This window comes from Musca domestica, unplaced genomic scaffold, assembly GCF_030504385.1.
Source record: "Musca domestica strain aabys unplaced genomic scaffold, Musca_domestica.polishedcontigs.V.1.1 46, whole genome shotgun sequence".
Lineage (NCBI taxonomy): Eukaryota > Metazoa > Arthropoda > Insecta > Diptera > Muscidae > Musca > Musca domestica.
Genome location: NW_026712336.1, coordinates 1,699,295 through 1,725,610, shown reverse-complemented (window position 1 = coordinate 1,725,610; position 26,316 = coordinate 1,699,295). Strand labels below are relative to the sequence as shown.

General features: G+C 36.2%; 12 protein-coding genes across 12 annotated transcripts in view; 6 read left to right on the top strand and 6 right to left on the bottom strand.

The window, feature by feature from the left end:
• LOC101894439 (uncharacterized) overlaps positions 1-26,316 on the top strand; it is a 150,757-nt gene that overhangs the window by 43,091 nt on the left and 81,350 nt on the right. The window lies entirely within an intron of this gene.
• On the bottom strand, positions 1,142-1,661 carry LOC131804560 (lysozyme 1-like). Its single transcript, XM_059127594.1, has one exon. The coding sequence runs from the start codon at positions 1,614-1,616 to the stop codon at positions 1,191-1,193; it is 426 nt and encodes a 141-aa protein (XP_058983577.1). The 5' UTR covers positions 1,617-1,661; the 3' UTR covers positions 1,142-1,190.
• Positions 3,114-3,626, top strand: LOC131804559 (lysozyme 1-like). The gene has a single exon (XM_059127592.1). It carries the CDS (start codon positions 3,157-3,159, stop codon positions 3,580-3,582), a length of 426 nt encoding a protein of 141 aa, XP_058983575.1. The 5' UTR covers positions 3,114-3,156; the 3' UTR covers positions 3,583-3,626.
• Positions 5,199-5,717, bottom strand: LOC131804567 (lysozyme 1-like). The gene has a single exon (XM_059127602.1). The coding sequence runs from the start codon at positions 5,666-5,668 to the stop codon at positions 5,243-5,245; it is 426 nt and encodes a 141-aa protein (XP_058983585.1). The 5' UTR covers positions 5,669-5,717; the 3' UTR covers positions 5,199-5,242.
• LOC131804558 (lysozyme 1-like) lies at positions 7,160-7,672 on the top strand. The gene has a single exon (XM_059127591.1). The coding sequence runs from the start codon at positions 7,203-7,205 to the stop codon at positions 7,626-7,628; it is 426 nt and encodes a 141-aa protein (XP_058983574.1). The 5' UTR covers positions 7,160-7,202; the 3' UTR covers positions 7,629-7,672.
• On the bottom strand, positions 9,228-9,742 carry LOC131804565 (lysozyme 1). Its single transcript, XM_059127599.1, has one exon. The coding sequence runs from the start codon at positions 9,695-9,697 to the stop codon at positions 9,272-9,274; it is 426 nt and encodes a 141-aa protein (XP_058983582.1). The 5' UTR covers positions 9,698-9,742; the 3' UTR covers positions 9,228-9,271.
• On the top strand, positions 10,284-10,790 carry lysozyme (lysozyme 1-like). The gene has a single exon (XM_059127598.1). It carries the CDS (start codon positions 10,321-10,323, stop codon positions 10,744-10,746), a length of 426 nt encoding a protein of 141 aa, XP_058983581.1. The 5' UTR covers positions 10,284-10,320; the 3' UTR covers positions 10,747-10,790.
• On the bottom strand, positions 12,521-13,042 carry LOC101894169 (lysozyme 1-like). Its single transcript, XM_005185778.4, has one exon. The coding sequence runs from the start codon at positions 12,988-12,990 to the stop codon at positions 12,565-12,567; it is 426 nt and encodes a 141-aa protein (XP_005185835.2). The 5' UTR covers positions 12,991-13,042; the 3' UTR covers positions 12,521-12,564.
• On the top strand, positions 13,613-14,128 carry LOC131804563 (lysozyme 1). Its single transcript, XM_059127597.1, has one exon. It carries the CDS (start codon positions 13,659-13,661, stop codon positions 14,082-14,084), a length of 426 nt encoding a protein of 141 aa, XP_058983580.1. The 5' UTR covers positions 13,613-13,658; the 3' UTR covers positions 14,085-14,128.
• On the bottom strand, positions 17,563-18,089 carry LOC101893428 (lysozyme 1-like). Its single transcript, XM_020037580.2, has one exon. The coding sequence runs from the start codon at positions 18,032-18,034 to the stop codon at positions 17,609-17,611; it is 426 nt and encodes a 141-aa protein (XP_019893139.2). The 5' UTR covers positions 18,035-18,089; the 3' UTR covers positions 17,563-17,608.
• LOC131804562 (lysozyme 1-like) lies at positions 18,774-19,307 on the top strand. Its single transcript, XM_059127596.1, has one exon. The coding sequence runs from the start codon at positions 18,827-18,829 to the stop codon at positions 19,250-19,252; it is 426 nt and encodes a 141-aa protein (XP_058983579.1). The 5' UTR covers positions 18,774-18,826; the 3' UTR covers positions 19,253-19,307.
• On the bottom strand, positions 22,085-22,626 carry LOC131800365 (lysozyme 1-like). Its single transcript, XM_005185779.4, has one exon. The coding sequence runs from the start codon at positions 22,567-22,569 to the stop codon at positions 22,144-22,146; it is 426 nt and encodes a 141-aa protein (XP_005185836.1). The 5' UTR covers positions 22,570-22,626; the 3' UTR covers positions 22,085-22,143.

Here is a 26,316-nt window from a genome sequence, read left to right as displayed (position 1 = left end):
ATATGGGAAAGGAAATTTAATTCCTTATTCTAATCTTTGTTGTAAGCCTAAAAAATACGGATTTTTTAATATTTTTTTAAGTACAGTTCGCAATATGCTATTTAAGATTCAAAAAATATATCTTTGCCACTGGCCATACGGAAAAATTAGTGTATTTTTATCTATAGGAAGACGCTACAAATCGTGATCTTCTATTAGACATTTCGCTATTTGCTTACCAGAGTTTGAAAGATGTCCTTGCCACTAAACCATATGGGAGAGGAAATGTAATTCCTTAGTCTAACCAATATCGTAACCCCGAAAAATACAGAATGTTTTAATAGTTTTCTTCAAGTGAATATCTATATGTTATTTAGCTCTTTAAAAAAATATCCTTGCCACTAGGTCATGGAAAATGTAGAGTATTTTTATATAAAGAAATACTATAAACCAAATCATGGCTGCATATAATTCGCTTAACCATTTTCCAATTCAGTATGATATAAATGCGTAGTATTATATTATATAAATGTTCATTTTATTGTAGGTTTACTTACCATATTTTATAGGATCTTACAGTACTGCCTAAGGTAACTTAAAAACAAATCCGTCTCTCGTCGTTTGCTTGGTATAGCGCCCAATGGGCCTGTATATAGGTTTTCCAGAAATTTTAATTGTTCATTGGTTAAGGAATGTATGATTTCTATTAGGCAAAGTTTTTTAGATCGTAAGTGTTTAAGGTACTCCCAATTGGCTTGGACTATGTGGAGCAGTACTATGTGATCAACTTCCATCAATTTTTTTCCGAAAAATTGTATGTGAATACATTTTTGCCTTGTCCTGTGTTCGATCGCTAGGCTTAGTATTCAAGTGGCAAAACGGAGTGTTTATTGTTCTTTATAGTACTTAAAAATGTGAAATATTACATCCTTTCATTCGAAGATATTTGATAAGTTCCGGAAACCTGCATGCAAAGCAATATGTCTAAATTTTTGTAGTCCCTGGAACAGAGCAATGACGGCTCGTTATCCAATTCCTTAATTTCTTTTTCACGCGGGACTAAAAAACTGTCCTCCATAACTATTAACTCTTTTTACATTTAGCGGTATAATGTCACCCACTTAATACCCTGCCCAAATTATAAGAGATACAACTTTTTAACTTATTTTTTTATATTCAAAATTTTATTTAAATTTCACCGTTCTAAAAGCTTAGAAACAGTCGTTGATGCTGGGCAAGGAACCGCTGCAGTACTTCCAGGTGGACCAGGCAGTCCAGCCTTGTTGGGACTTGATCTGGCGGGCACAGGTCACCGAGTTGGAGATGTTGTCGGTCAACAAAGCGTCACAGGACAAGTGGCATTCGTTGTAGGAGAAACGGCCGTTGGATGGTTGACACCAGTAGTAGTTGTTGATCTGGAAGATACCGTAATCGTTGGAACCGTTGGAGTTGGTGGGGCCAACAACGTTGGTGCGGTAGGAGGATTCGTGCTCAGCAATGCAGGTCCATTGGGGCAATTCGGATTTGGGTACACCCAAGGCGTACATTTCACGGGCCAACGAGCAGCGAGTGAAAGTCTTGCCCATGGCTGGGGCAGCCAAAGCCAAAGCGGCAACCAAGACAATGAAGAATTTCATGTTTCTAACTTAGAACGGATAAAGTCGAACTGTGTTGGGTGGAGAAACTTTGTGAGATTATATAGCAAAACTTTTCCTAATCGATTTGCAGCATATAATAGATAATACTTTAGGGTAAACATTGGGTTAGCCATAACAATTGTTTTGGTTTTAGACAAGAAAGTGTCAGCCCATTTCGATTTTATCGTCATCGTGAAAAAAGTAAACAACGCAAAAAATAATAATATTAATATTTTTTTTATTAAATAAAATAATATTTTTGTCTTTTATTGTCAAAAAAAAAAAAAAAAAAAATTAGAAACTTTCATATCTTATCAATAATATTTTTTATTTTTTTTTCTTTGCAGGTAAAGTCATATGATATTTGATCTGCAGCAGTCTCAGGTGGATTGTAAGTGTGACTATTAGATCTTGATATAACACACTTAAATTTAATAAAAAAATCCCCTCAATATCAGCAGATAAGTGTTGTTAGGTTATATCTTTTGCGCATTTTTTGTCATAGTAAGCTTTAGTACCCATTAGGATCTTCATATACGAAATTTAAAACAATTCCGTTGAAAGGTTGCCAATATCATCAAAATGCCGCAAAAAGGGAAGTACCGTTATATGTGAGGTATACGAAGGCGTGGATCGGCATGTACAATTTTTGTCATAGGTTGAAGCATCCACTATGAACTTCGGATACCAAATTTGAAAAAATTCCGTTGAGTGATGTCGCTAAAATCATCAAAATACCGAATATCGGGAGGAACCCCTATATTGAGGCTATACGAAAGCGTGGACCTACATGTCACATTTTCAATACCAAAAGTACTGCAGACGGTCGTATAGACCCTAAAATAACAGCTACATTCGGTATTTTTAAGATTTTAACAGAATTGTTAACGGATTTTATTATATTTGAGAATTGCCAAAATCGTTCCAAATGGTGGAGGGTAGTCAAAGTACGGCCCGGCCAAACTTGCAGCTTTTTTACTGGCTTTTTTTACAGCTACAGATTATTGATCTTATGTCATGACATATTCACATATCTACACAGAAATGTGTTAGGAAATTATTCGCCTTGCAATGGAGTATATTAAAAATACTATGAGCGTCGGGTGCGTATACGTTTTGACGTTTTGTATACGCCACTGGTAGGAAAGACTTTTGATGTGTGTGCCTGCATGTCTGGAACTTTTTTCGCCACACAAATATATATATATATTTTATTTTTTAATGGAACTAAAAATAGCTATTTGTTTATATTTTCAAACACCAAAAAATGGGACAAAACACTCTATGTTTATATGATAAAATCTGAAATCTGATAAAGAAGTACTCTTCAAGAATAAATTGATCGGAGATATCAAAACAAATTCTCAAGAGGATGATAAAAATGTAACATTTCAACAAAGCCAAAAGGGTAAAAAGAAAGTTTTGAGACTACGTCATTCTGGAAATCTTATCATGTACATTTTACCGAAATTTTGCCATAAAAGGAGGAAATTTTCCTGCAACCAGTACAGTTCGACTTGATCCGTTCTAAGTTAGAAACATGAAATTCTTCATTGTCTTGGTTGCCGCTTTGGCTTTGGCTGCCCCCGCCATGGGCAAGACCTTCACTCGCTGCTCGTTGGCCCGTGAAATGTACGCCTTGGGTGTACCCAAATCCGAATTGCCCCAATGGACCTGCATTGCTGAGCACGAATCCTCCTACCGCACCAACGTTGTTGGCCCCACCAACTCCAACGGTTCCAACGATTACGGTATCTTCCAGATCAATAACTACTACTGGTGTCAACCATCCAACGGCCGTTTCTCCTACAACGAATGCAACTTGTCCTGTGACGCTTTGTTGACCGACAACATCTCCAACTCTGTGACCTGTGCCCGCAAGATCAAGTCCCAACAAGGCTGGACTGCCTGGTCCACCTGGAAGTACTGCAGCGGTTCCTTGCCCAGCATTAACGATTGCTTCTAAGATGTGGCTTTTTTTCTAATAAATTTGGGAATTTTTAAAATCAATTTCAATCAATATTTTTTTTCATAAATGTATATTTGTCGGGTGTAACTATGGGATAATTGGGATGGGATCCTATGTACATAAGGAGTCGGTAAATATTATCCATTTTATATCTGAAATAAGTCAGATAAAAATATGGCAATGTGTCAAGTTTGAACTGTGACGACTTCTTCCTGCACTTATTATGAGATATGAGTTTTTAAAAATGTAGAACTTTTGTAGGGAAGTTACCAGAGAGTGACATGTCGGTTCACATATTGCGATATTTATTTATTGCGATGTTTGAATATATATCGCGATGTTTGAAAAAAAATTGTTGACTTTTTGTCGTAGGTATATGGGTTATAGTCATTGAAAATTTTTACTCCTTGTGCGGAACGTATCAGGAAGAAAATCCGATAAATTCCATATCCATATCAGATCTATGTTTGTTAAAGATATTGTGATGTACAAAGTATGAAGAGAATCGTTACCAGAGTTAGGGTGATTTCAATTGTTGAGCCTTTTGTGGGATAGCTCCCAGTAGGAGCTCCCAGTAGACCGATACATCCCATCTCCACACTAGATCTTGTCTTAGTGTTATGCGCCAAGTTTGACATGAATCGGATGCTCATTTCACGTTTTATGAGCGTCATGATTGCTTCAAATGTTGATCTGTTTAGGAAATATCTGTTGTGGTTCTTTATATTTAGTTTCTTAACTGCAAAATTTGAAGATAATGAGGCTCTGCTTTCAAAATTTATAACAGATGGGGGGAGGTACTAGAAGAAGTGGACAGATATTTCCCATTTTCACATCTGACCTAGCACTGACACAAGTATTTGGAATTGCAAGGTTTGAACAAAATTGGATGATACTTTCTTGTTCTTTGAGGTACTATGAGGATATATCTGTCTATTGTCCATCTTCGAACTCGATCTAAGTTTGATAATTGAATTACGATGTACCAAGTTTGGGCCAAATCAGTTGCTCCGAGCGACAGTAATCAGACACCGCTAGATCGACTCCAAATAACGGATTTGATCAAGCCCAAGAACTATTTGATAAAAAAAAATATTTAAAATATTTTCAGATTTATTTGGGTACTTCGAGCCAAATATTTTTTCAAATACAGTGGAAATAGGGATTAATTTTCCTTGGGCACCCTTAGTGAAATTTAATGCAGAATATTTCTGTCTTTGACGACATCTCTTTAAGACTATGATTTTTAGAAGATTTATGCATAAAATCGCTCAAGGAACGACTTAAAGGGGGTTGTTAATATATAAGAAGGGGTTGTTAATATATAAGAATTCCTAGAGTTTAGGTAAGATTACGACTTTTGACTACTTCTGGGACCTGTAGTGGAACTATAAGACAAATAATTTTGTGGGATATTTCGAATTGCTACGATTTCGTTACTTTGCGATGTAAATTTTCAAAATGGCGATACGCGTGACTTCCACGTTTAGCTCTACTGCCACTCTGCAGGCTTTTCCCTTTTTTTATTATATTTTTTTTTGCACAGTGTTATTGGCTCCATCTAGGATGAAGGAGCTTTTCTAACAAAAATGTATAAGACCCAATTATAAATATTAATTTTAAATTTTCAAAAATTTATTAGAAAATCAGTCACATCTTAGAAACAATCGTTGATGCTAGGCAAGCTGCCGCTGCAGTACTTCCAGGTAGACCAGGCAGTCCAACCTTGTTGGGACTTGATCTTGCGGGCACAGGTCACAGAGTTGGAGATGTTGTCGGTCAACAAAGCGTCACAGGACAAGTTGCATTCGTTGTAGGAGAAACGGCCGTTGGATGGTTGACACCAGTAGTAGTTGTTGATCTGGAAGATACCGTAATCGTTGGAGCCATTCGAGTTGGTGGGGCCTACAACGTTGGTGCGGTAAGAGGATTCGTGTTCAGCAATGCAGGTCCATTGGGGCAATTCGGATTTGGGTACACCCAAGGCGTACATTTCACGGGCCAACGAGCAGCGAGTGAAAGTCTTGCCCATGGCTGGGGCAGCCAAAGCCAAAGCGGCAACCAAGACAATGAAGAATTTCATGTTTCTAACTTAGAACGGATAAAGTCGAACTGTGTTGGGTGGAGAAACTTTGTGAGATTATATAGCAAAAATTTTCCTAATCGATTTGCAGCATATAATAGATAATACTTTAGGGTAAACATTGGGTTAGCCATAACAATTGTTTTGGTTTTAGACAAGAAAGTGTCAGCCCATTTCGATTTTATCGTCATCGTGAAAAAAGTAAACAACGCAAAAAATAATAATATTAATATTTTTTTTATTAAATAAAATAATATTTTTGTCTTTTATTGTCAAAAAAAAAAAAAAAATTAGAAACTTTCATATCTTATCAATAATATTTTTTATTTTTTTTTCTTTGCAGGTAAAGTCATATGATATTTGATCTGCAGTAGTCTCAGGTGGATTGTAAGTGTGACTATTAGATCTTGATATAACACACTTAAATTTAATAAAAAAATCCCCTCAATATCAGCAGATAAGTGTTGTTAGGTTATATCTTTTGCGCATTTTTTGTCATAGTAAGCTTTAGTACCCATTAGGATCTTCATATACGAAATTTAAAACAATTCCGTTGAAAGGTTGCCAATATCATCAAAATGCCGCAAAAAGGGAAGTACCGTTATATGTGAGGTATACGAAGGCGTGGATCGGCATGTACAATTTTTGTCATAGGTTGAAGCATCCACTATGAACTTCGGATACCAAATTTGAAAAAATTCCGTTGAGTGATGTCGCTAAAATCATCAAAATACCGAATATCGGGAGGAACCCCTATATTGAGGCTATACGAAAGCGTGGACCTACATGTCACATTTTCAATACCAAAAGTACTGCAGACGGTCGTATAGACCCTAAAATAACAGCTACATTCGGTATTTTTAAGATTTTAACAGAATTGTTAACGGATTTTATTATATTTGAGAATTGCCAAAATCGTTCCAAATGGTGGAGGGTAGTCAAAGTACGGCCCGGCCAAACTTGCAGCTTTTTTACTGGCTTTTTTTACAGCTACAGATTATTGATCTTATGTCATGACATATTCACATATCTACACAGAAATGTGTTAGGAAATTATTCGCCTTGCAATGGAGTATATTAAAAATACTATGAGCGTCGGGTGCGTATACGTTTTGACGTTTTGTATACGCCACTGGTAGGAAAGACTTTTGATGTGTGTGCCTGCATGTCTGGAACTTTTTTCGCCACACAAATATATATATATTTTATTTTTTAATGGAACTAAAAATAGCTATTTGTTTATATTTTCAAACACCAAAAAATGGGACAAAACACTCTATGTTTATATGATAAAATCTGAAATCTGATAAAGAAGTACTCTTCAAGAATAAATTGATCGGAGATATCAAAACAAATTCTCAAGAGGATGATAAAAATGTAACATTTCAACAAAGCCAAAAGGGTAAAAAGAAAGTTTTGAGACTACGTCATTCTGGAAATCTTATCATGTACATTTTACCGAAATTTTGCCATAAAAGGAGGAAATTTTCCTGCAACCAGTACAGTTCGACTTGATCCGTTCTAAGTTAGAAACATGAAATTCTTCATTGTCTTGGTTGCCGCTTTGGCTTTGGCTGCCCCCGCCATGGGCAAGACCTTCACTCGCTGCTCGTTGGCCCGTGAAATGTACGCCTTGGGTGTACCCAAATCCGAATTGCCCCAATGGACCTGCATTGCTGAGCACGAATCCTCCTACCGCACCAACGTTGTTGGCCCCACCAACTCCAACGGTTCCAACGATTACGGTATCTTCCAGATCAATAACTACTACTGGTGTCAACCATCCAACGGCCGTTTCTCCTACAACGAATGCAACTTGTCCTGTGACGCTTTGTTGACCGACAACATCTCCAACTCTGTGACCTGTGCCCGCAAGATCAAGTCCCAACAAGGCTGGACTGCCTGGTCCACCTGGAAGTACTGCAGCGGTTCCTTGCCCAGCATTAACGATTGCTTCTAAGATGTGGCTTTTTTTCTAATAAATTTGGGAATTTTTAAAATCAATTTCAATCAATATTTTTTTTCATAAATGTATATTTGTCGGGTGTAACTATGGGATAATTGGGATGGGATCCTATGTACATAAGGAGTCGGTAAATATTATCCATTTTATATCTGAAATAAGTCAGATAAAAATATGGCAACGTGTCAAGTTTGAACTGTGACGACTTCTTCCTGCACTTATTATGAGATATGAGTTTTTAAAAATGTAGAACTTTTGTAGGGAAGTTACCAGAGAGTGACATGTCGGTTCACATATTGCGATATTTATTTATTGCGATGTTTGAATATATAAAATTGTTGACTTTTTGTCGTAGGTATATGGGTTATAGTCATTGAAAATTTTTACTCCTTGTGCGGAACGTATCAGGAAGAAAATCCGATAAATTCCATATCCATATCAGATCTATGTTTGTTAAAGATATTGTGATGTACAAAGTATGAAGAGAATCGTTACCAGAGTTAGGGTGATTTCAATTGTTGAGCCTTTTGTGGGATAGCTCCCAGTAGGAGCTCCCAGTAGACCGATACATCCCATCTCCACACTAGATCTTGTCTTAGTGTTATGCGCCAAGTTTGACATGAATCGGATGCTCATTTCACGTTTTATGAGCGTCATGATTGCTTCAAATGTTGATCTGTTTAGGAAATATCTGTTGTGGTTCTTTATATTTAGTTTCTTAACTGCAAAATTTGAAGATAATGAGGCTCTGCTTTCAAAATTTATAACAGATGGGGGGAGGTACTAGAAGAAGTGGACAGATATTTCCCATTTTCACATCTGACCTAGCACTGACACAAGTATTTGGAATTGCAAGGTTTGAACAAAATTGGATGATACTTTCTTGTTCTTTGAGGTACTATGAGGATAAATCTGTCTATTGTCCATCTTCGAACTCGATCTAAGTTTGATAATTGAATTACGATGTACCAAGTTTGGGCCAAATCAGTTACTCCGAGCGACAGTAATCAGACACCGCTAGATCGACTCCAAATAACGGATTTGATCAAGCCCAAGAACTATTTGATAAAAAAAAATATTTAAAATATTTTCAGATTTATTTGGGTACTTCGAGCCAAATATTTTTTCAAATACAGTGGAAATAGAGATTAATTTTCCTTGGGCACCCTTAGTGAAATTTAATGCAGAATATTTCTGTCTTTGACGACATCTCTTTAAGACTATGATTTTTAGAAGATTTATGCATAAAATCGCTCAAGGAACGACTTAAAGGGGGTTGTTAATATATAAGAAGGGGTTGTTAATATATAAGAATTCCTAGAGTTTAGGTAAGATTACGACTTTTGACTACTTCTGGGACCTGTAGTGGAACTATAAGACAAATAATTTTGTGGGATATTTCGAATTGCTACGATTTCGTTACTTTGCGATGTAAATTTTCAAAATGGCGATACGCGTGACTTCCACGTTTAGCTCTACTGCCACTCTGCAGGCTTTTCCCTTTTTTTATTATATTTTTTTTTGCACAGTGTTATTGGCTCCATCTAGGATGAAGGAGCTTTTCTAACAAAAATGTATAAGACCCAATTATAAATATTAATTTTAAATTTTCAAAAATTTATTAGAAAATCAGTCACATCTTAGAAACAATCGTTGATGCTAGGCAAGCTGCCGCTGCAGTACTTCCAGGTAGACCAGGCAGTCCAGCCTTGTTGGGACTTGATCTTGCGGGCACAGGTCACAGAGTTGGAGATGTTGTCGGTCAACAAAGCGTCACAGGACAAGTGGCATTCGTTGTAGGAGAAACGGCCGTTGGATGGTTGACACCAGTAGTAGTTGTTGATCTGGAAGATACCGTAATCGTTGGAGCCATTCGAGTTGGTGGGGCCTACAACGTTGGTGCGGTAAGAGGATTCGTGTTCAGCAATGCAGGTCCATTGGGGCAATTCGGATTTGGGTACACCCAAGGCGTACATTTCACGGGCCAACGAGCAGCGAGTGAAGGTCTTGCCCATGGCGGGGGCAGCCAAAGCCAAAGCGGCTACCAAGACAATGAAGAATTTCATGTTTCTAACTTAGAACGGATTAAGTCGAACTGTGTTGGTTGAAAGAAAAATCAACCATTTATATAGGAACTTTTCTTCCTCTTCGTCTACGAAAAAGGAGTAAGATTAGATTGTAATATTATTTTCTGCAAGAGTCCAAACATTTTTATCAATTTCCCCTGACATAATGAGAGACGGGTGTGTTTGCCTTTAGGCATGACAGTTATCAATAAAATTTTTTGGTAGGCCACTTTAGTTTCAAGTTTAAGATTTTATCAAAGTAGAAAATAATTATGAAAACAAAGATATATTTTGTACTGTTCAATGATTTTTATTCAAACCCTAAAGATGATCTATGCCTATATTAATCTTTAATCTCCAACACTTTATATTTATGCGATAAAATCGTTAATTTCTAAGTGAACACCTTTTGAAAAAATGGCAGAGATAGTAGCAGCTGGCCTTAAGGCGTCATCAAAATTACAATAATATCTTCTGAAAAAATTGATAATAATTTAGCGATGTCACCAAAACAAACTTTAAATCTAATCTAATCCCTATTCTCCAGTCGAAAACCTGCTATATAAAGGCGAATGTTTTCCACAAAAATCACAGTTCAACTTGATCCGTTCTAAGTTAGAAACATGAAATTCTTCATTGTCTTGGTTGCCGCTTTGGCTTTGGCTGCCCCCGCCATGGGCAAGACCTTCACACGCTGCTCGTTGGCCCGTGAAATGTACGCCTTGGGTGTACCCAAATCCGAATTGCCCCAATGGACCTGTATTGCTGAACACGAATCCTCGTACCGCACCAACGTTGTTGGCCCCACCAACTCGAATGGCTCCAACGATTACGGTATCTTCCAGATCAACAACTACTACTGGTGTCAACCATCCAACGGCCGTTTCTCCTACAACGAATGCCACTTGTCCTGTGACGCTTTGTTGACCGACAACATCTCCAACTCTGTGACCTGTGCCCGCAAGATCAAGTCCCAACAAGGCTGGACTGCCTGGTCCACCTGGAAGTACTGCAGCGGCTCTTTGCCCAGCATCAACGATTGCTTCTAAGAAGTGACAAATTCTGTAATAAATTTGGGAATTTTTAAAATCAATTTCAATCAATATTTTATTTTCATAAATGTACCTTTGTCGGGTGGAACTATGGGATAATTGGGATGGGATCATATGTGCGGGTGGAGTGGGCAAATATTATCCACTTTGTATTTGAAGTAAGTCTGATGTACATTTGTCGGGTGGAACTATGGGATAATTGGGATGGGATCCTATGTACAGAAGGAGTGGGTAAATATTATCCATTTTATATCTGAAAGAAGTCTGATTAAAATATGGGACGTGTCAAGTTTGAACTGTGACGACTTCTTCCTGCACTTGTTATGAGATATGAGTTTTTGAAAATGCAGAACTTTTGTAGGGAAGTTACCAGAGAGTGACATGTCGGTTCACATATTGCGATATTTATTTATTGCGATGTTTGAATATATATCGCGATGTTTGAAAAAAAAAATTGTTGACTTTTTGTCGTAGGTATATGGGTTATAGTCATTGAAAATTTTTACTCCTTGTGCGGAACGTATCAGGAAGAAAATCCGATAAATTCCATATCCATATCAGATCAATGTTTGTTAAAGATATTGTGATGTACAAAGTTTGAAGAGAATCGTTACCAGAGTTAGAGTCATTTCAATTGTTGAGCCTTTTGTGGGATAGCACCCAGTAGACCGATACATCCCATCTCCACACTAGATCTTGTCTTAGTGTTATGCGCCAAGTTTGACATGAACCGGATGCTCATTTCATGTTTTATGAGCGTCATGATTGTTTCAAATGTTGATCTGTTTGGGAAGTATCTGGAGTGGTCCTTTCTATTTCTTTTCTTCATCTGCAAAATTTGAAGATAATGAGGCTCTGTTTTCAAAATTTATAACAGATGGTGGGAGGTACTAGAAGGAGTGGACAGATATTTCCCATTTTCACATCTGACCTAGCACAGACACAAATATTAGAATTTGCAAAGTTTGAACAAAAATGGATGATCCTTTCTTGCTCTATGAGGTACTAGAAGGTATAGACAGATATTTCCTATCTTCGAACTTGATAATAGAATTACGATGTACCAGGTTTGGACCAAATCAGTTACTCCGACAGTATTCAGACACCGCTAGATCGACTCCAAATGTTCTGAATCGAATTTGATGCAAGGCCAAGGACAATTTGATAAAAAAAAATTAAAATACTTTCAGATTGATTACATCGATCCAAATATTTTTTTATAAACAGTGGAAATAGAGATTTATTTTCCTTGGCACCCTTAGTGAAATTTGATGTAGAATATTTTTGTCTTTGACGGCATCCTTCTAAGACTATGATTTTTAGGAGATTTATGCATAAAATCGCTCAAGGTACGAATTTAGTGGAATTACATGACAAATAATTTTGTGGAATATTTAAAATTGCTACGATTTTAAAAATATTTTGAAAGAAGGATTAACAAGGCACCTTTATTGGCTCGCTTTGGAGTTGAAATGTTTCAAGAGAATAATCCTCGTGTGTTTATATGCAATATTACCAAAAACACTATACACCTAAAATCAACGGATTCCAAAAAAATGAAATCCGAAAATTCCAAAAAAAATGTGGAGGTAGAAGATGTATAAATGTGAACCCCCTCTGTTAAGGTTACTTTGAAATGTAGATTTTCAAAATGCCGATGCCCATGTCTTCCACGTTTAGAGCTTTTATTTATTTTTTGCGCAGTGCTATTGGCTCCATCTAGGATGAAGGAGCTTTTTTAACAAAAGTGAATAAAACCCAATTATAAATATTAATTTTAAAATTTCAAAAATTTATTAGAAAATCAGTCACATCTTAGAAACAATCGTTGATGCTGGGCAAGGAGCCGCTGCAGTACTTCCATGTGGACCAGGCAGTCCAGCCTTGTTGGGACTTGATCTTGCGGGCACAGGTCACAGAGTTGGAGATGTTGTCGGTCAACAAAGCGTCACAGGACAAGTGGCATTCGTTGTAGGAGAAACGACCGTTGGATGGTTGACACCAGTAGTAGTTGTTGATCTGGAAGATACCGTAATCGTTGGAGCCGTTGGAGTTGGTGGGGCCAACAACGTTGGTGCGGTAGGAGGATTCGTGTTCAGCAATGCAGGTCCATTGGGGCAATTCGGATTTGGGTACACCCAAGGCGTACATTTCACGGGCCAACGAGCAGCGAGTGAAGGTCTTGCCCATGGCGGGGGCAGCCAAAGCCAAAGCGGCAACCAAGACAATGAAGAATTTCATGTTTCTAACTTAGAACGGATTAAGTCGAACTGTGATTTTTGTGCAAAATATTCGACTTTTTATAGCAGGTTTTGGACTGGAGAATAGGGATTAGATTAGATTTGAAGTTTGTTTTTGGCGACATCCCCACATTATTATCAAAATTTAATGTACACGAATTGAATGGTTATTGTTTTTCATAATTCTTTAGACCCAGTCACCACTATGTCTGCATTTTTTTTTTTTTTTTCAAATAGTGTTCATATCGAAATTAGAGATTTTATCAAATAAATATCAAGTGTTGGAGATAGAAGAATAAAATATGTATAGATAATTTTTTAGCACCCGGCACAAATCCCTTCTGTGGCCCCGTTCAGTGGCTCTTAGCGAAACTATGTTACTATTTCTATAATTTTATAATTATTTTCTATTTCGATAAATTCTTAAACTTGAAACTGAAGAGCCCCCAAAAAATGTTATTGATAACTGTCATGCCAAGTGCGAAATAAAACACACCCCTCTATCATATTCACTAGGGAAATTGATAAGACATTTTGAATTTTTATACAAAACAGACCTTAAAATCTAATCTTATCCCTTTCTAACGAAGAAGAAGAAAAATTCCTATAAAATAGCCAATTTTTCTTCCAACCCACACAGTTCGACTTGATCCGTTCTAAGTTAGAAACATGAAATTCTTCATTGTCTTGGTTGCCGCTTTGGCTTTGGCTGCCCCCGCCATGGGCAAGACCTTCACCCGCTGCTCGTTGGCCCGTGAAATGTACGCCTTGGGTGTACCCAAATCCGAATTGCCCCAATGGACCTGCATTGCTGAACACGAATCCTCCTACCGCACCAACGTTGTTGGCCCCACCAACTCCAACGGCTCCAACGATTACGGTATCTTCCAGATCAACAACTACTACTGGTGTCAACCATCCAACGGTCGTTTCTCCTACAACGAATGCCACTTGTCCTGTGACGCTTTGTTGACCGACAACATCTCCAACTCTGTGACCTGTGCCCGCAAGATCAAGTCCCAACAAGGCTGGACTGCCTGGTCCACCTGGAAGTACTGCAGCGGCTCCTTGCCCAGCATCAACGATTGTTTCTAAGATGTGACTGATTCTGTAATAAATTCGTACATTTTATCAAACAACTTTCAAGAATTTGTATTAATAATACTACAAGGGGCTTTTGGCGACACTCGAAACGAAATGTTTTGTAACTTATCCAATATATAGGAAAGCCGAATTCTCTACTGCTTTAAAGATTTATAAAGCAGTCCGTTCCAAAAATAATATGGTAAAGATTTATAGATTCCCTTTTTTTATAAGGCAAGGAAAAAGATATTACCGAAGTTAAAAACTAGCAAAATTAACTTATATTATGCTGGTGCGTAATTTCGGTATTATCTTTCTCCTGCTTTACTTCCAAGCAAGATCTAGAAGATTTATAAATCATACCCATTGCTAATTAGTCCCGGAAATATTTTTAATCACCTTAAAAGTCTTATTCTTATTACAGTTGGGCGCCATTTTCTCATGATTCTGAGGCATTTTGTGCCGATAAATCCGACATCCTGTGTTTGTTGTGTGTTTCGTCCTTTCTTCTTCGCTCTTAATAATGTAAAAAGTTCATTTTGGCTGGAATAGTTCAGCAGCTCTTTTCCATGAACCACTTAATCGAACTATTTTGTGGACTTCATTAACCTACAGGTAACGCGACATATGGAGCTCATTTAGCTCATCAGATTTTTAGACATTTGTCATTTCAGTAAAGGTTAGCTGTTTCTTTGTTGTTCAAGGTTTTTATTTATTTATTTATTTATTTTTTTTTTTTTTGATTCTATTCATCACTAGATTGCTATTTTAGTAAGACTAGATCTCCAATCGGTTGGATTATTCCTTAAAATTTTAAGAGAGCAATTAAGACCGGACTAGTTCAGTAGTTCTTCTCAGTGAATCATTCTAACAAATAATAGTTGTGTTCCAGAACCTACAAATTAGTACTAATTAGTACTAATTCTGCTACAACGCGTTCCCGTACTGCAAAAACTAGCAAAACTTGCAGCTCTCTCGAGAAAAAAATGGCGCTGAGTGGTGCACATTTCTGCTTGTTTTAGCTACATGAATTTGGCTGAGCAGAAATGTGCAAATTGTGAATTTGACATTTAATTGGCAGGGCTAACAAGGTTGAAAAATGTATTGATACATTTCAATGTTCCCGCGTCATAACAAAAATAAAGAAATGATCAACTTAAAAACTAAAGGAAAAACTAATATTTGTAGTGCAAAAAAAAAAAAAAAAGGAAAATATGGAACACTTTTGGATGATTCCAGTAGTGAAAAGGACTGGCTGAATGATGAATCAGATTATTAATTATTATTATAGATTATTAATTTTAACGTATCGTCTTCAATACTATTTTTTTAAATTTTGGCGTCCGTTTCAGTAAGGTTTCACCAGTCCGATTTGGACTGTTTACTCTTGGAATTTCGAATTTTGACATTTTATCGCATTTCTGCTAATTTTCCGTTCCCTTATTTTTTGAGCACACCTAATTGAGAATGACATTTCGAACTGTTCTCTCTTCTGCTAGTTTTACTACTAAAAAAGTACTGGAACACAACTAATATGTGAACTACATAAAACCTTTATTTATCGTCATATTATTTTAGGACTACCTATGCATCTGTCAGCTTTTATCAGAAAAATGCTTACAAAATGGAGTTGCCATTTTGGAAATAACTCTAGTTTAGTGAAAACTCTCTAAATATACCCTCCACAACGTGTTTGCAACATCTCGAAATATTCGTTGGGTTTCCGAATTTGATACAAAGGATAAACATATGCAGGCTGATTGGTATTGAAAATTAGCCAGATCCCGATTTTTGGTTTTTTGAGAAATTCTGCCACAATTTCCAACTAAATTCGATGAAACTAGTCAATTGGGTCTCTCCACTGGGTCTGACCACAATTTCCAACCAAATAAGATGATAATATGGGTCTTGATATTTGGGTTATTATACCCTCCGCCATAGTATGGTGGGTATATTAAGTTTATCTTTCCGTTTGCAACACCTCGAAATATTAGTCGGAGACTCCAAAAGGTATATATATATTCCTGATCAGATTAAAATCAAAAGGCGATTTATTCACTCCGTCTGTCCGACCGTCCGTCTGCCTGTCTGTTGGAATCACGATAGAGCCCATATAATTTAAACTAGAGCTTATAAAATTTGGCACAACGATTTATATTATGCAAACTGAATGGTAAGGGAAAATGGGTTAAATTGGTCCCCATTTAGGTATAGCTCCCATATAACGCTACGTCCATATTTTCGGTATTTTAAAGGTTTCTGCCACAATATCCAACCAAATCATCTAAACTTTTACATTACATTAGGGTTCTTGGTACGTCTGTTCCCTCCCATATAAAACAATATTCGCTACAGATACCTCCCAAATTTCGGTGTTTTGAAGGTTTCCGCCACAATTTCCAACCAAATCAGTTGAAACTTTTTATTTAGGGTTCTCGGTAAGTCCGTTCTCTCTCTGCAAAAAATGTTCGCTAGAGGTCCACTAATTATTATAGACCCCATATAACGGTATCTCCCTCGATTTTCTGTATCTTGAGGATTTAAGGCACATTTTCTAACGAATTTAGCTTGGGTGCAAGAACATTGCGTACTTACTATCAAGTGTTCCTATAACACCCATATAACGGTACCTCCCGATATTCGATATTTTGATAATTTTAGTCACGATTTTTTACTTAATGTTAATGAGTATCCGATCTGGCCCAAACCTTGTACATCGTAATATTATTATCAAACTTAGATCGAGTTCGGAGATAGGCAATATCGGTCCACTCCTTCTGGTACCTTCCTCACAAAAGGTCAACATTTTCAAAGAAAATAATTCTTCTCATAGAAAGATAATAGATCATCAGAATTTGTGCAAACTTTGCAAATCCCAATATTCTTATCAGTTCTAACTCAGGTGCAAAAACGGACAATATGGGCTCACTCCATCTAGTACCACCCCCACAAATTTCACAAATTTAAAATTTTGAATAATCATAAATCTCATAAAATGTGATATAATATTCCGATTATCTTCAAATTTCGCACATTTAAATATATTTATTAACACAAGAACTGGTGTGAAGGAAGTATATATCAATTCACTCTTTCTGGTACCTCTTCCACAAAGGTTCTCGGGCTGCAATACTTATTTCTCTCATAATGCACGAACAAATTTCTTTCAATTTTGCATATCTCCGTTGAATCTCTTTGAGTGACTCCCACTTCCCTTATATATTCTGATAAACCATCTCATGAACATTCTCTTCTTATACACATATATTTCCACATCCAATACAGGTCCACCTTGTGGTAACTTTTAATATATCGCCATTTAAAGGCATCTCTGGTTAAAAAAAAACTTGAAGTTCTTAGCTCACGTTGGAAAGCATTTATGACATTTACATTTTGTAAATCATTGACATATATTCTATATATTCTACCCTTCTAAATCCAATATTGGATGCATCCCCTTTTTGGTACATTAAAATCAAAAGAATTACCCTTTCTTCAAATTATTTTCAAATATTTATTTCATTACCGAAATCAATTTAGAAACAATCGTTGATGCTGGGCAAGGAGCCGCTGCAGTACTTCCAGGTGGACCAGGCAGTCCAGCCTTGTTGGGACTTGATCTTGCGGGCACAGGTCACTGAGTTGGAGATGTTGTCGGTCAACAAAGCGTCACAGGACAAGTGACATTCGTTGTAGGAGAAACGGCCGTTAGATGGTTGACACCAGTAGTAGTTGTTGATCTGGAAGATACCGTAATCGTTGGAACCATTCGAGTTGGTGGGGCCAACCACATCGGTGCGATAGGACGATTCGTGTTCAGCAATGCAGGTCCATTGGGGCAATTCGGATTTGGGTACACCCAAGGCGTACATTTCACGGGCCAACGAGCAGCGAGTGAAGGTCTTGCCCATGGCGGGGGCAGCCAAAGCCAAAGCGGCAACCAGGACAATGAAGAATTTCATGATTGTTGATTTTTTGTTAGCTAGAACGATTAAATTCAAACTATGACTTTACCCCGAGTCTCAGGGGTTTATATATCGCAGTTTTCGTGACATTTGCATGCGACCTGAGATAAGATTTTTTAAAATATATTTTGTGCAGTATTTGATATTGATATTACCCTCTTATGAGAACCAAAATTATCTAGAGATATTTTAAACCACTTTTGTTTTGCGTTATTATTGGTTTTTTTTTTTTAATTTTGTGAAAAGCTTCTCAAATATTTTCGATTTTTTCATGGTCTATTTAAAAATAGAACCAGAATAAACTAGTTAAAAATAGAACCGGAATAAACTGGACTGTATGATAGTGATCTCACAATTTTTTTATTTATTTATTTTTGTGTATTCAATTGAAGATTAAAATACTATCAATGGTGACGTATACGTGTTGTCAATACGTATACGCAATCAGTTTTCTTTACCCCGATTATTTGAAGAGGATAAGCAATCTTTGGCATTGTTTATATATTTTTAAACATAGTTAAGAATATTCTGCGCCATAGCGATTATCTCTCAGCAATATTTACTTTTTTGTGATAAGGATTTTAAATTTCAATTGGCAGAGATAAAACCCATTTAGATATAACTGCATTCGGATTTCAAATGCAAATATGTGATAAGATATTTTTAGGGGTTTCGAGAAAAATCTGTTCTCACTGTGATAATAAGACTGCTATATAAACCCCCAGTTCTCCACCGCAAGTCATAGTTTGAACTTAACCGTTTTAAGCTACCAAAAAAACCTCAAAAATTATGAAATTCTTCATTGTCTTGGTTGCCGCTTTGGCTTTGGCTGCCCCCGCCATGGGCAAGACCTTCACTCGCTGCTCGTTGGCCCGTGAAATGTACGCCTTGGGTGTACCCAAATCCGAATTACCCCAATGGACCTGTATTGCTGAACACGAATCGTCCTATCGCACCGATGTCATTGGCCCCACCAACTCGAATGGCTCCAACGATTACGGTATCTTCCAGATCAACAACTACTACTGGTGTCAACCATCCAACGGTCGTTTCTCCTACAACGAATGCCACTTGTCCTGTGATGCCTTGTTGACCGACAACATCTCCAACTCGGTGACCTGTGCTCGCAAAATCAAGTCCCAACAAGGCTGGACTGCCTGGTCCACCTGGAAGTACTGCAGCGGCAGCTTGCCAAGCATTAATGATTGTTTCTAAATTGGTGTCATTTTTGAATATTCGTAAAATAAATATTTGAATTTGCATTGAAAAACGGTTTGAAAATTTTTAAACTCTTTGGGATTTGGTTGAAAGTTTTGCCATTTATTCAAGAGTCATTGGTAGCTAGTAGAGGGAAAGCTATTGTTGGTAGTTCCTTATGACTCAGTCCTGAGAAAAATACCCTCCAACACAGAATGGAGGATATATTAACATAGGCATTCCGTTTACAATACCTCGACATATTGGCTCCAATTCAAACCAAGACAGCTGTTTGGCTTTGGTTTTTTTGGGTTCTCATTGGGTAGGTTAACTCCTCACCTAAAAATAATCACTGTTGGTCCAATTTATAAATCCGTCCCCCGATATAACGGTATCTCCTAATTACCGTTGTATCAAAGGGTTTGATTTCAATATTTAACCAAATGAACTGTAGCAAATAAACAGGCCCTAAGTAGTTCCAAATTAGCAAAAATATGTTTTTTTTACTTATATTCCATAAATGGATAGCCCCATATAAGGGAACTTCCAGATATGTGGGGTAAAGATAACATTCTTTGATTATACATTAAATTTTCCAATTATTAAGGGTATAAAATATTCGGTCCAGCCTAATTTAACGTCGTTTTTACTTGTTTTTGTAGCCTTTCCATACTAAATGGAATGGAAATGAAGCGAGGAACCTAATTTTGTAACCATTACACACTATCACGCTTGAATTCCATAACGAATAACTTTTTTTCTGGATAGTTCTCATCAAAATGGTTTTGTACGCTTGTAAACAATATGTTGAGCGGTCACTGGAATAATTTTAACAACTGTCGGAAGAGTGGTTTAAAAATGGCAGCAGTTTTTTCATCTCACCCTGTATTAGCGACATTATTCACCGGAATTTTTTCAAATTTTGTATTTTAAGTCCGGGATCGGCACTACAGCCTATGACCAATATTACTTATGCAGGGCCATCCTATAGACATCATATAACGGTTTTCATTTGAGCGGTATTTTTAGACGGAATTCTTTGGAAAATTTTTGAAGTTCCTTCAAAATGGTGGTGGGTATTAAAAGTTTGGCCTTGCCGAGATAAGTTGCTCTTTAACTTCTATTCTTTATATAAATCGAAATGATGCCCCTATTCTGACCATTTGCTGCAGTAAAGAGTTTTGTGATGCCAAAGCCTAATATGACAAATTATAAATTATTTCTTTGGCGAAAAACGTCTAAATACTTCAAAATTCACTCATTCGAAAACTACATTAAAAGGGTCTGCGCCATAAAGTATATACCTATAATGAAAATGTAGTGGCAAAAAATAAGTCCATTTTCTGGGATCTCTAAATTTTGAAAATTAAAAACTTTATATGACCTGAGTCGAAAATTTTTTACCAAGGAGAGTTTCAGCTGATTTGGTTGGAAATTGTGGTAAAAACCTTCAAAATATCGAAAAATTAGAAGTACCATTATATGGGGGATATACAAATTAGTAGAGTTTACATGAACACCAATTGCCAAGTTTAGTTGTAAATTGTGCTAAAAACCTTCAAAATACCAAAAATGGGGAGATGGGGTCATACCAATTAGTGGACCTAAATCGAATATTTTTTGCAAAAAAACAAAAGACGTACCAAGAACCTCAAATGTAAAATTTTACATGATTTTGTTGGAAATTGTGGCAGAAACCTTACCTTAGCGCTCAATGGGGGCTATACCAATTAGTGGACCTAAATTGAACATTTCTTGCAAAGGGAGAACCGATATACCGAGAGCCCCAATTATCAAGTTGTATTTAATTTAATTGGAAATTGTGGCAGAAACCTTTAAAATACCGAAAATTGAGAGATACCGTTGTATGGGGCTATAGAAATTAGTGGACCTTTGGCGAATGTTTTTTGCAGAAGGAGATCGGATCTACCAAGAACCAAAAATGTAAAGTTTCGTCTAATTTGGTTGGAAATTGTTGCAGATACCTTCAGAATATCAAAAATCGGGAGGAACCATTATGTGGGGCTATACCTAAACGTGGACCAATATAGCCCATTTTCAATACCGAGGAGCCTGCATACATATAAACATTTGTGGCAAATTTCAAAAGGTCTGGGTGAAATAAGGTGGACTCTATCGTGGTTTCAACAAAGAGACAGACGGAAATCGCTAAATAGCCTCATAATTTTATTCGGATCAGGAATATACATATATACTTTTTGGGGTATCCGACGATATTTCGAGGAGTATACAAATAGAAGGGCATACAAATAGACTTATTATTGGATACTGATCGATAATATTAGACGAGTATTTCGAGATTTTGCAAAGAAAGTGACCAATGCAATATTACTTCAGTACAGTTCGGCGTATGAGTATCGACAACAAGTATACACAACCATGTTCAAATGCAAAGATCAGGATTAAGAAATATTTTTCCGTTCGTTATAAAAGCGATTGAAAATCCATGAATTTACTAAATCTAGTTGTTGAATGTACATACTATACAATATTCGGTATGAATGTTTTGAAAAATGTGGAGATTTGAAATGTCCATAAAATTAAAAAATAAAATAACATTAGAGACTAATTATGAGGCCAAACATTTTTATAAAACATTCCGAAATTTATTAGTTTGCTGTATGTCTATTAAAAGTTTAGAAACAGGGGATATTTCAAACATTTCAATATAATACGACTTGTATTCAATTATATTTGAACTTTTTGAAACACAAGTTCCCAAGGCGGGTGACATCGGTAACAGTACACTCAAACCTCTCTCCCTTTTTTACCTACCAAAAACTCTTTGTTTACCCAACTTCCAAAATACTAAAAATTATTCAAAACATTTTTTTTTCAATTCACTTTCAAATATTTATTTTACAAATATTTAGAAAAATGAAACCAATTTAGAAACAATCATTAATGCTTGGCAAGCTGCCGCTGCAGTACTTCCAGGTGGACCAGGCAGTCCATCCTTGTTGGGACTTAATCTTGCGGGCACAGGTCACCGAGTTGGAGATGTTGTCGGTCAACAAGGCATCACAGGACAAGTGGCATTCGTTGTAGGAGAAACGGCCGTTGGATGGTTGACACCAGTAGTAGTTGTTGATTTGGAAGATACCGTAATCGTTGGAGCCATTCGAGTTGGTGGGTCCAATGACATCGGTGCGATAGGACGATTCGTGTTCAGCAATGCAAGTCCATTGGGGCAATTCAGATTTGGGTACTCCCAAGGCGTACATTTCACGTGCCAACGAGCAACGAGTGAAGGTCTTACCCCAGGCGGGAGCAGCCAAAGCCAAGGCGGCAACCAAGACAATGAAGAATTTCATAATTGTTGAGTATGTTTTTTGTTAGCTAGAATGGTTAAATTCAAACTATGGTTTAGCTCGAAAACCTCAGGGGTTTATATAGGGCATATTCCCTAAGTGCAACAAAATGAATCATGCTGTGATAAATTAGTGATCTTTTCCATTTTTGCAAGGTTTTGTTATATATTTATTAATTAATTTATTTATTTTTTTTTTTTTTTGTATTATTATCTTTGTGCAAAAATAATTTCTTATCACCCCTTACCAGATTCAGTTATCTTCCTTGTGAAGTGCTCGCTTATTTTTTTTCCTTTTTTCAAATTTATACTAAAATTTTTGTAATCTATATCTTGTCCTAAACCAACTATGTTCAAGTGGCTTAGTTCAGGTTCAAAATCAATTGATTTCATCGAACACCAGAAAGTTCGAAAGCATTAAATTGAACAAATATCTGACCACTTGGATCTGTCTAAAGAAATATTTTTAAAATTTATTTTATAGAGGATTTGTTTTATGGGTTTCAAGGTTAAAGAGGTTATAGCTGAATTTTCTACAATTCTTTTAACATTCATTTAGAAAACATTAAAGGCAAAATCAAGTCCTGCTCGTATAGCCTGCAAATTTTTGTCGATTATTTTGTTGTTCTGCTATTCTGGAAAAAACCCTAATTTTTTAAATCTTTGAAAAAAAACCCGACTAATAAGTATCCTCGATTTCGTCGGCTAAAAGTCCAACTTAAAAATTTAGATTCATTTAAACAATTCGTGCTAGGCCTTGTTAGTACCCAAAATGTGCAATTTCTTCAATTTGGCAAATTTTTAAATCAAAATCGTTATAAATTTTCAGATTTTCAATGTTTTCTATTTCATTCATGTCTTTTTTTTCCTTTTTTCGAAAAAAATAGAAAAATGTTAGCCAGGAGGATATTTGTAAAACAATTGCACAATGGACCCACATCCATTTTTTCTCTGCAAAACTATTCCAACGTATCCATATGTAAACCCTTGAAACCAACAGTGAACTCTATACCAAATTTCAGAATTCCATCACCAGCCCAACGGCAGATTTTTTGGCATATTGCACTTTATTGCCTACGCACAAAGACTGACCCTCGTACAGAATGTCAAGATTCTAGATTCAGTCATTTCGTCTGGGTTTTGTTTCTGAGTCAGTCAGTCATTTCACTTCTCTCTACTACTACTGTAGCATTTATACTAGATGAGCTATTTCGTTTTTCCCCGTATGCTACCCTCCCCCATTTGAAACAAATTTTGCGATTTTCAAAAAAAAAAAAAATAATAATAAATAAATAAAAAATGAAATACTTTAAAAATTCTGTTAAAATCTTAAAAATACAAAATGTAGCCGTTATTTTAGGGTCTATACGACGAAGTGGACCTGCATAGGCAACTTTTTCTATAAGCCGTTACAAGGTTCAAATGTTAAACTTGAAAAAATCGGTGAATAATGTAGCTCATACCGAATATAGGGAGGAACCATTATATGGGGGTTATACCAAAACGTGGACCTGCACAGACAATTTTCTGTTTTAGGCTGTAGTATCCATTACGAACTTCAAATACTAAATTTGAAACAATTCCGATGAATAATGTCGCTAAAATCATCAAAATGCCCAATATCGGGAGGTACCGGTATATGGGGGCTATACGAAGACGTGGACCTGCACATATATTTTATGTCTTAGCCTGTAGTATCCATTACGAACTTCAAATATCAAATTTGCAACAAGTCCGGTGAAAATGTTGCTTAAATCATCAAAATACCGAATATCGGGAGGTGCTGTTATATGGGGGCTATACGAAGACGTGAACCTGCACATACAATTTTTTGTCGTAGGCTATAGTATCCATTACGAACTTCAAATATCAAGATTTGCAACAAGTCCGGTGAAAATGTTGCTTAAATCATCAAAATACGGAATACCGGGAGGTACAGTTATATGGGGGCTAAATGAAGACGTGGATCTGCACATACAATTTTCTGTCATAGCCTGTAGTATCCATTACAAACTCGAAATACCAAATTCGAAACGATCCGGTTGAATATTGTCGCTAAAATCATCCAAATATCGAATATCGGGAGGTACAGTTATATGGGGGCTATATGAAGACGTGAACCCGCACAGAAAATTTTCTTTTATAGGCTGTAGTATCCATTACGAACTTCAAATACTAAATTTGGAACCATTCCGGTTAATAATGTCGCTAAAATCATTAAAATACCGAATATCGGGAAGTTCCATTATATGGAACTTTACCAAACAATACCAAAAGTCCTGCAGACATAATATACATTTGAGAAAAATTGTATCAACCTACTTCATTTCGTTCGCAAACTAGAGTGATTTACACAGACGGAGAGACGGACGGACATCGCTAACTCGACATAGAATTTTATGCTGATTTGATTTCTGGGGTCTAAAATGTATATTTCGAGGTGTTACAAACGGAATGACAAACGCTTCATATTATGGTGGAGGATATAAAAACGTAACATTTGTAAATTTATGGAAAAAACTAATGCCGATATTAAAACCAAGACAGCCAAAAAATAGATTAAATTACTTTTTTAAGTGGGCCTAATTCATTTTTGGTTATTACTCTACTAGGGAATGTCTTAATTTTTTAGATATTGTGGATGAAAAAATAAATAGATTTTTAGAGAATTTTTATTCTCCTGCAGCAAACCAATTTTGATAATATTCAGATTGAAATTACACCCTGAGATATTAACTGCCCTACAAAAAATATCAAAATACCTCCGCTTCACTTTCAATAATTCAAAATTTATTGCTTGCAAAAATTCGATTGCGCATCACTGTGCACCTAGCCTATAGCCAATTAGTGCTACACATACTTTGTTCGATCACTCGCCAATGTTGTGATTTGTGACTTAATTAAATTTTGCCAAAAAGAAAAAATATGTCAACAAAAAAAAAACACCTCTTTTTGAAATTCGCCATTTTTACCAAAAGTCATGATATCTCCGTTCAAATGGGATTTTTTATTATCATTAAAAAACATAATAAAATAAAAACATTAAAAGTGTGGCAGCTAGAGATAACAAATTAAAAAAAATAAACAAAACAAAGATAGCCACCATCAAAATGGTAACAATTCACAGCTTAATTGATTCAATTCAATGGTCAAAAGTGATATCAATGAAGAAGCACAAAAATTGACAAAAACACTCCAACGAAGCAAACAAACAACCCATCCAAGAAATCCGCTTATCACTTTGTAAGCGACATGATTACAGCGTAACCAAGAAAAAAAAGAGAGTCAAAATATTGTCGATCATCAGGGTACAAATATTTCCGGTTGGCACTTTTCTTTGGTAGCTTTCATTCAATTCCATATCAAAGAAGATTACAATGATAACAAATACTAACAACATCACATACCAACAATAACAACTTTTAAGCACCTAAATGGTCTCAGCAAATGAACTTTTGCGATACCCCCGATAATGATGTGCTGTTTTATTTATGTAATGCAATTAAAATACAATTTGTCAATTTTTTTTTCCAAAAAATGTTTTGTTTATCTTTTTTTATTTCTTTAAATAATTATAAACAAATTTCTAATTTTATGTAATATTTTTTCGAATTTAATGATCGCTTTGAATTCAGGTTTTGTGTTTTCTTTGCTTTAATTACATCGGACAGCAGGCCGGCCATGATGTCATAAATGTAGAAAGTGTCTGAGACAACTCAAATACATGTTCGGTCAAACAGTACACTGTGCT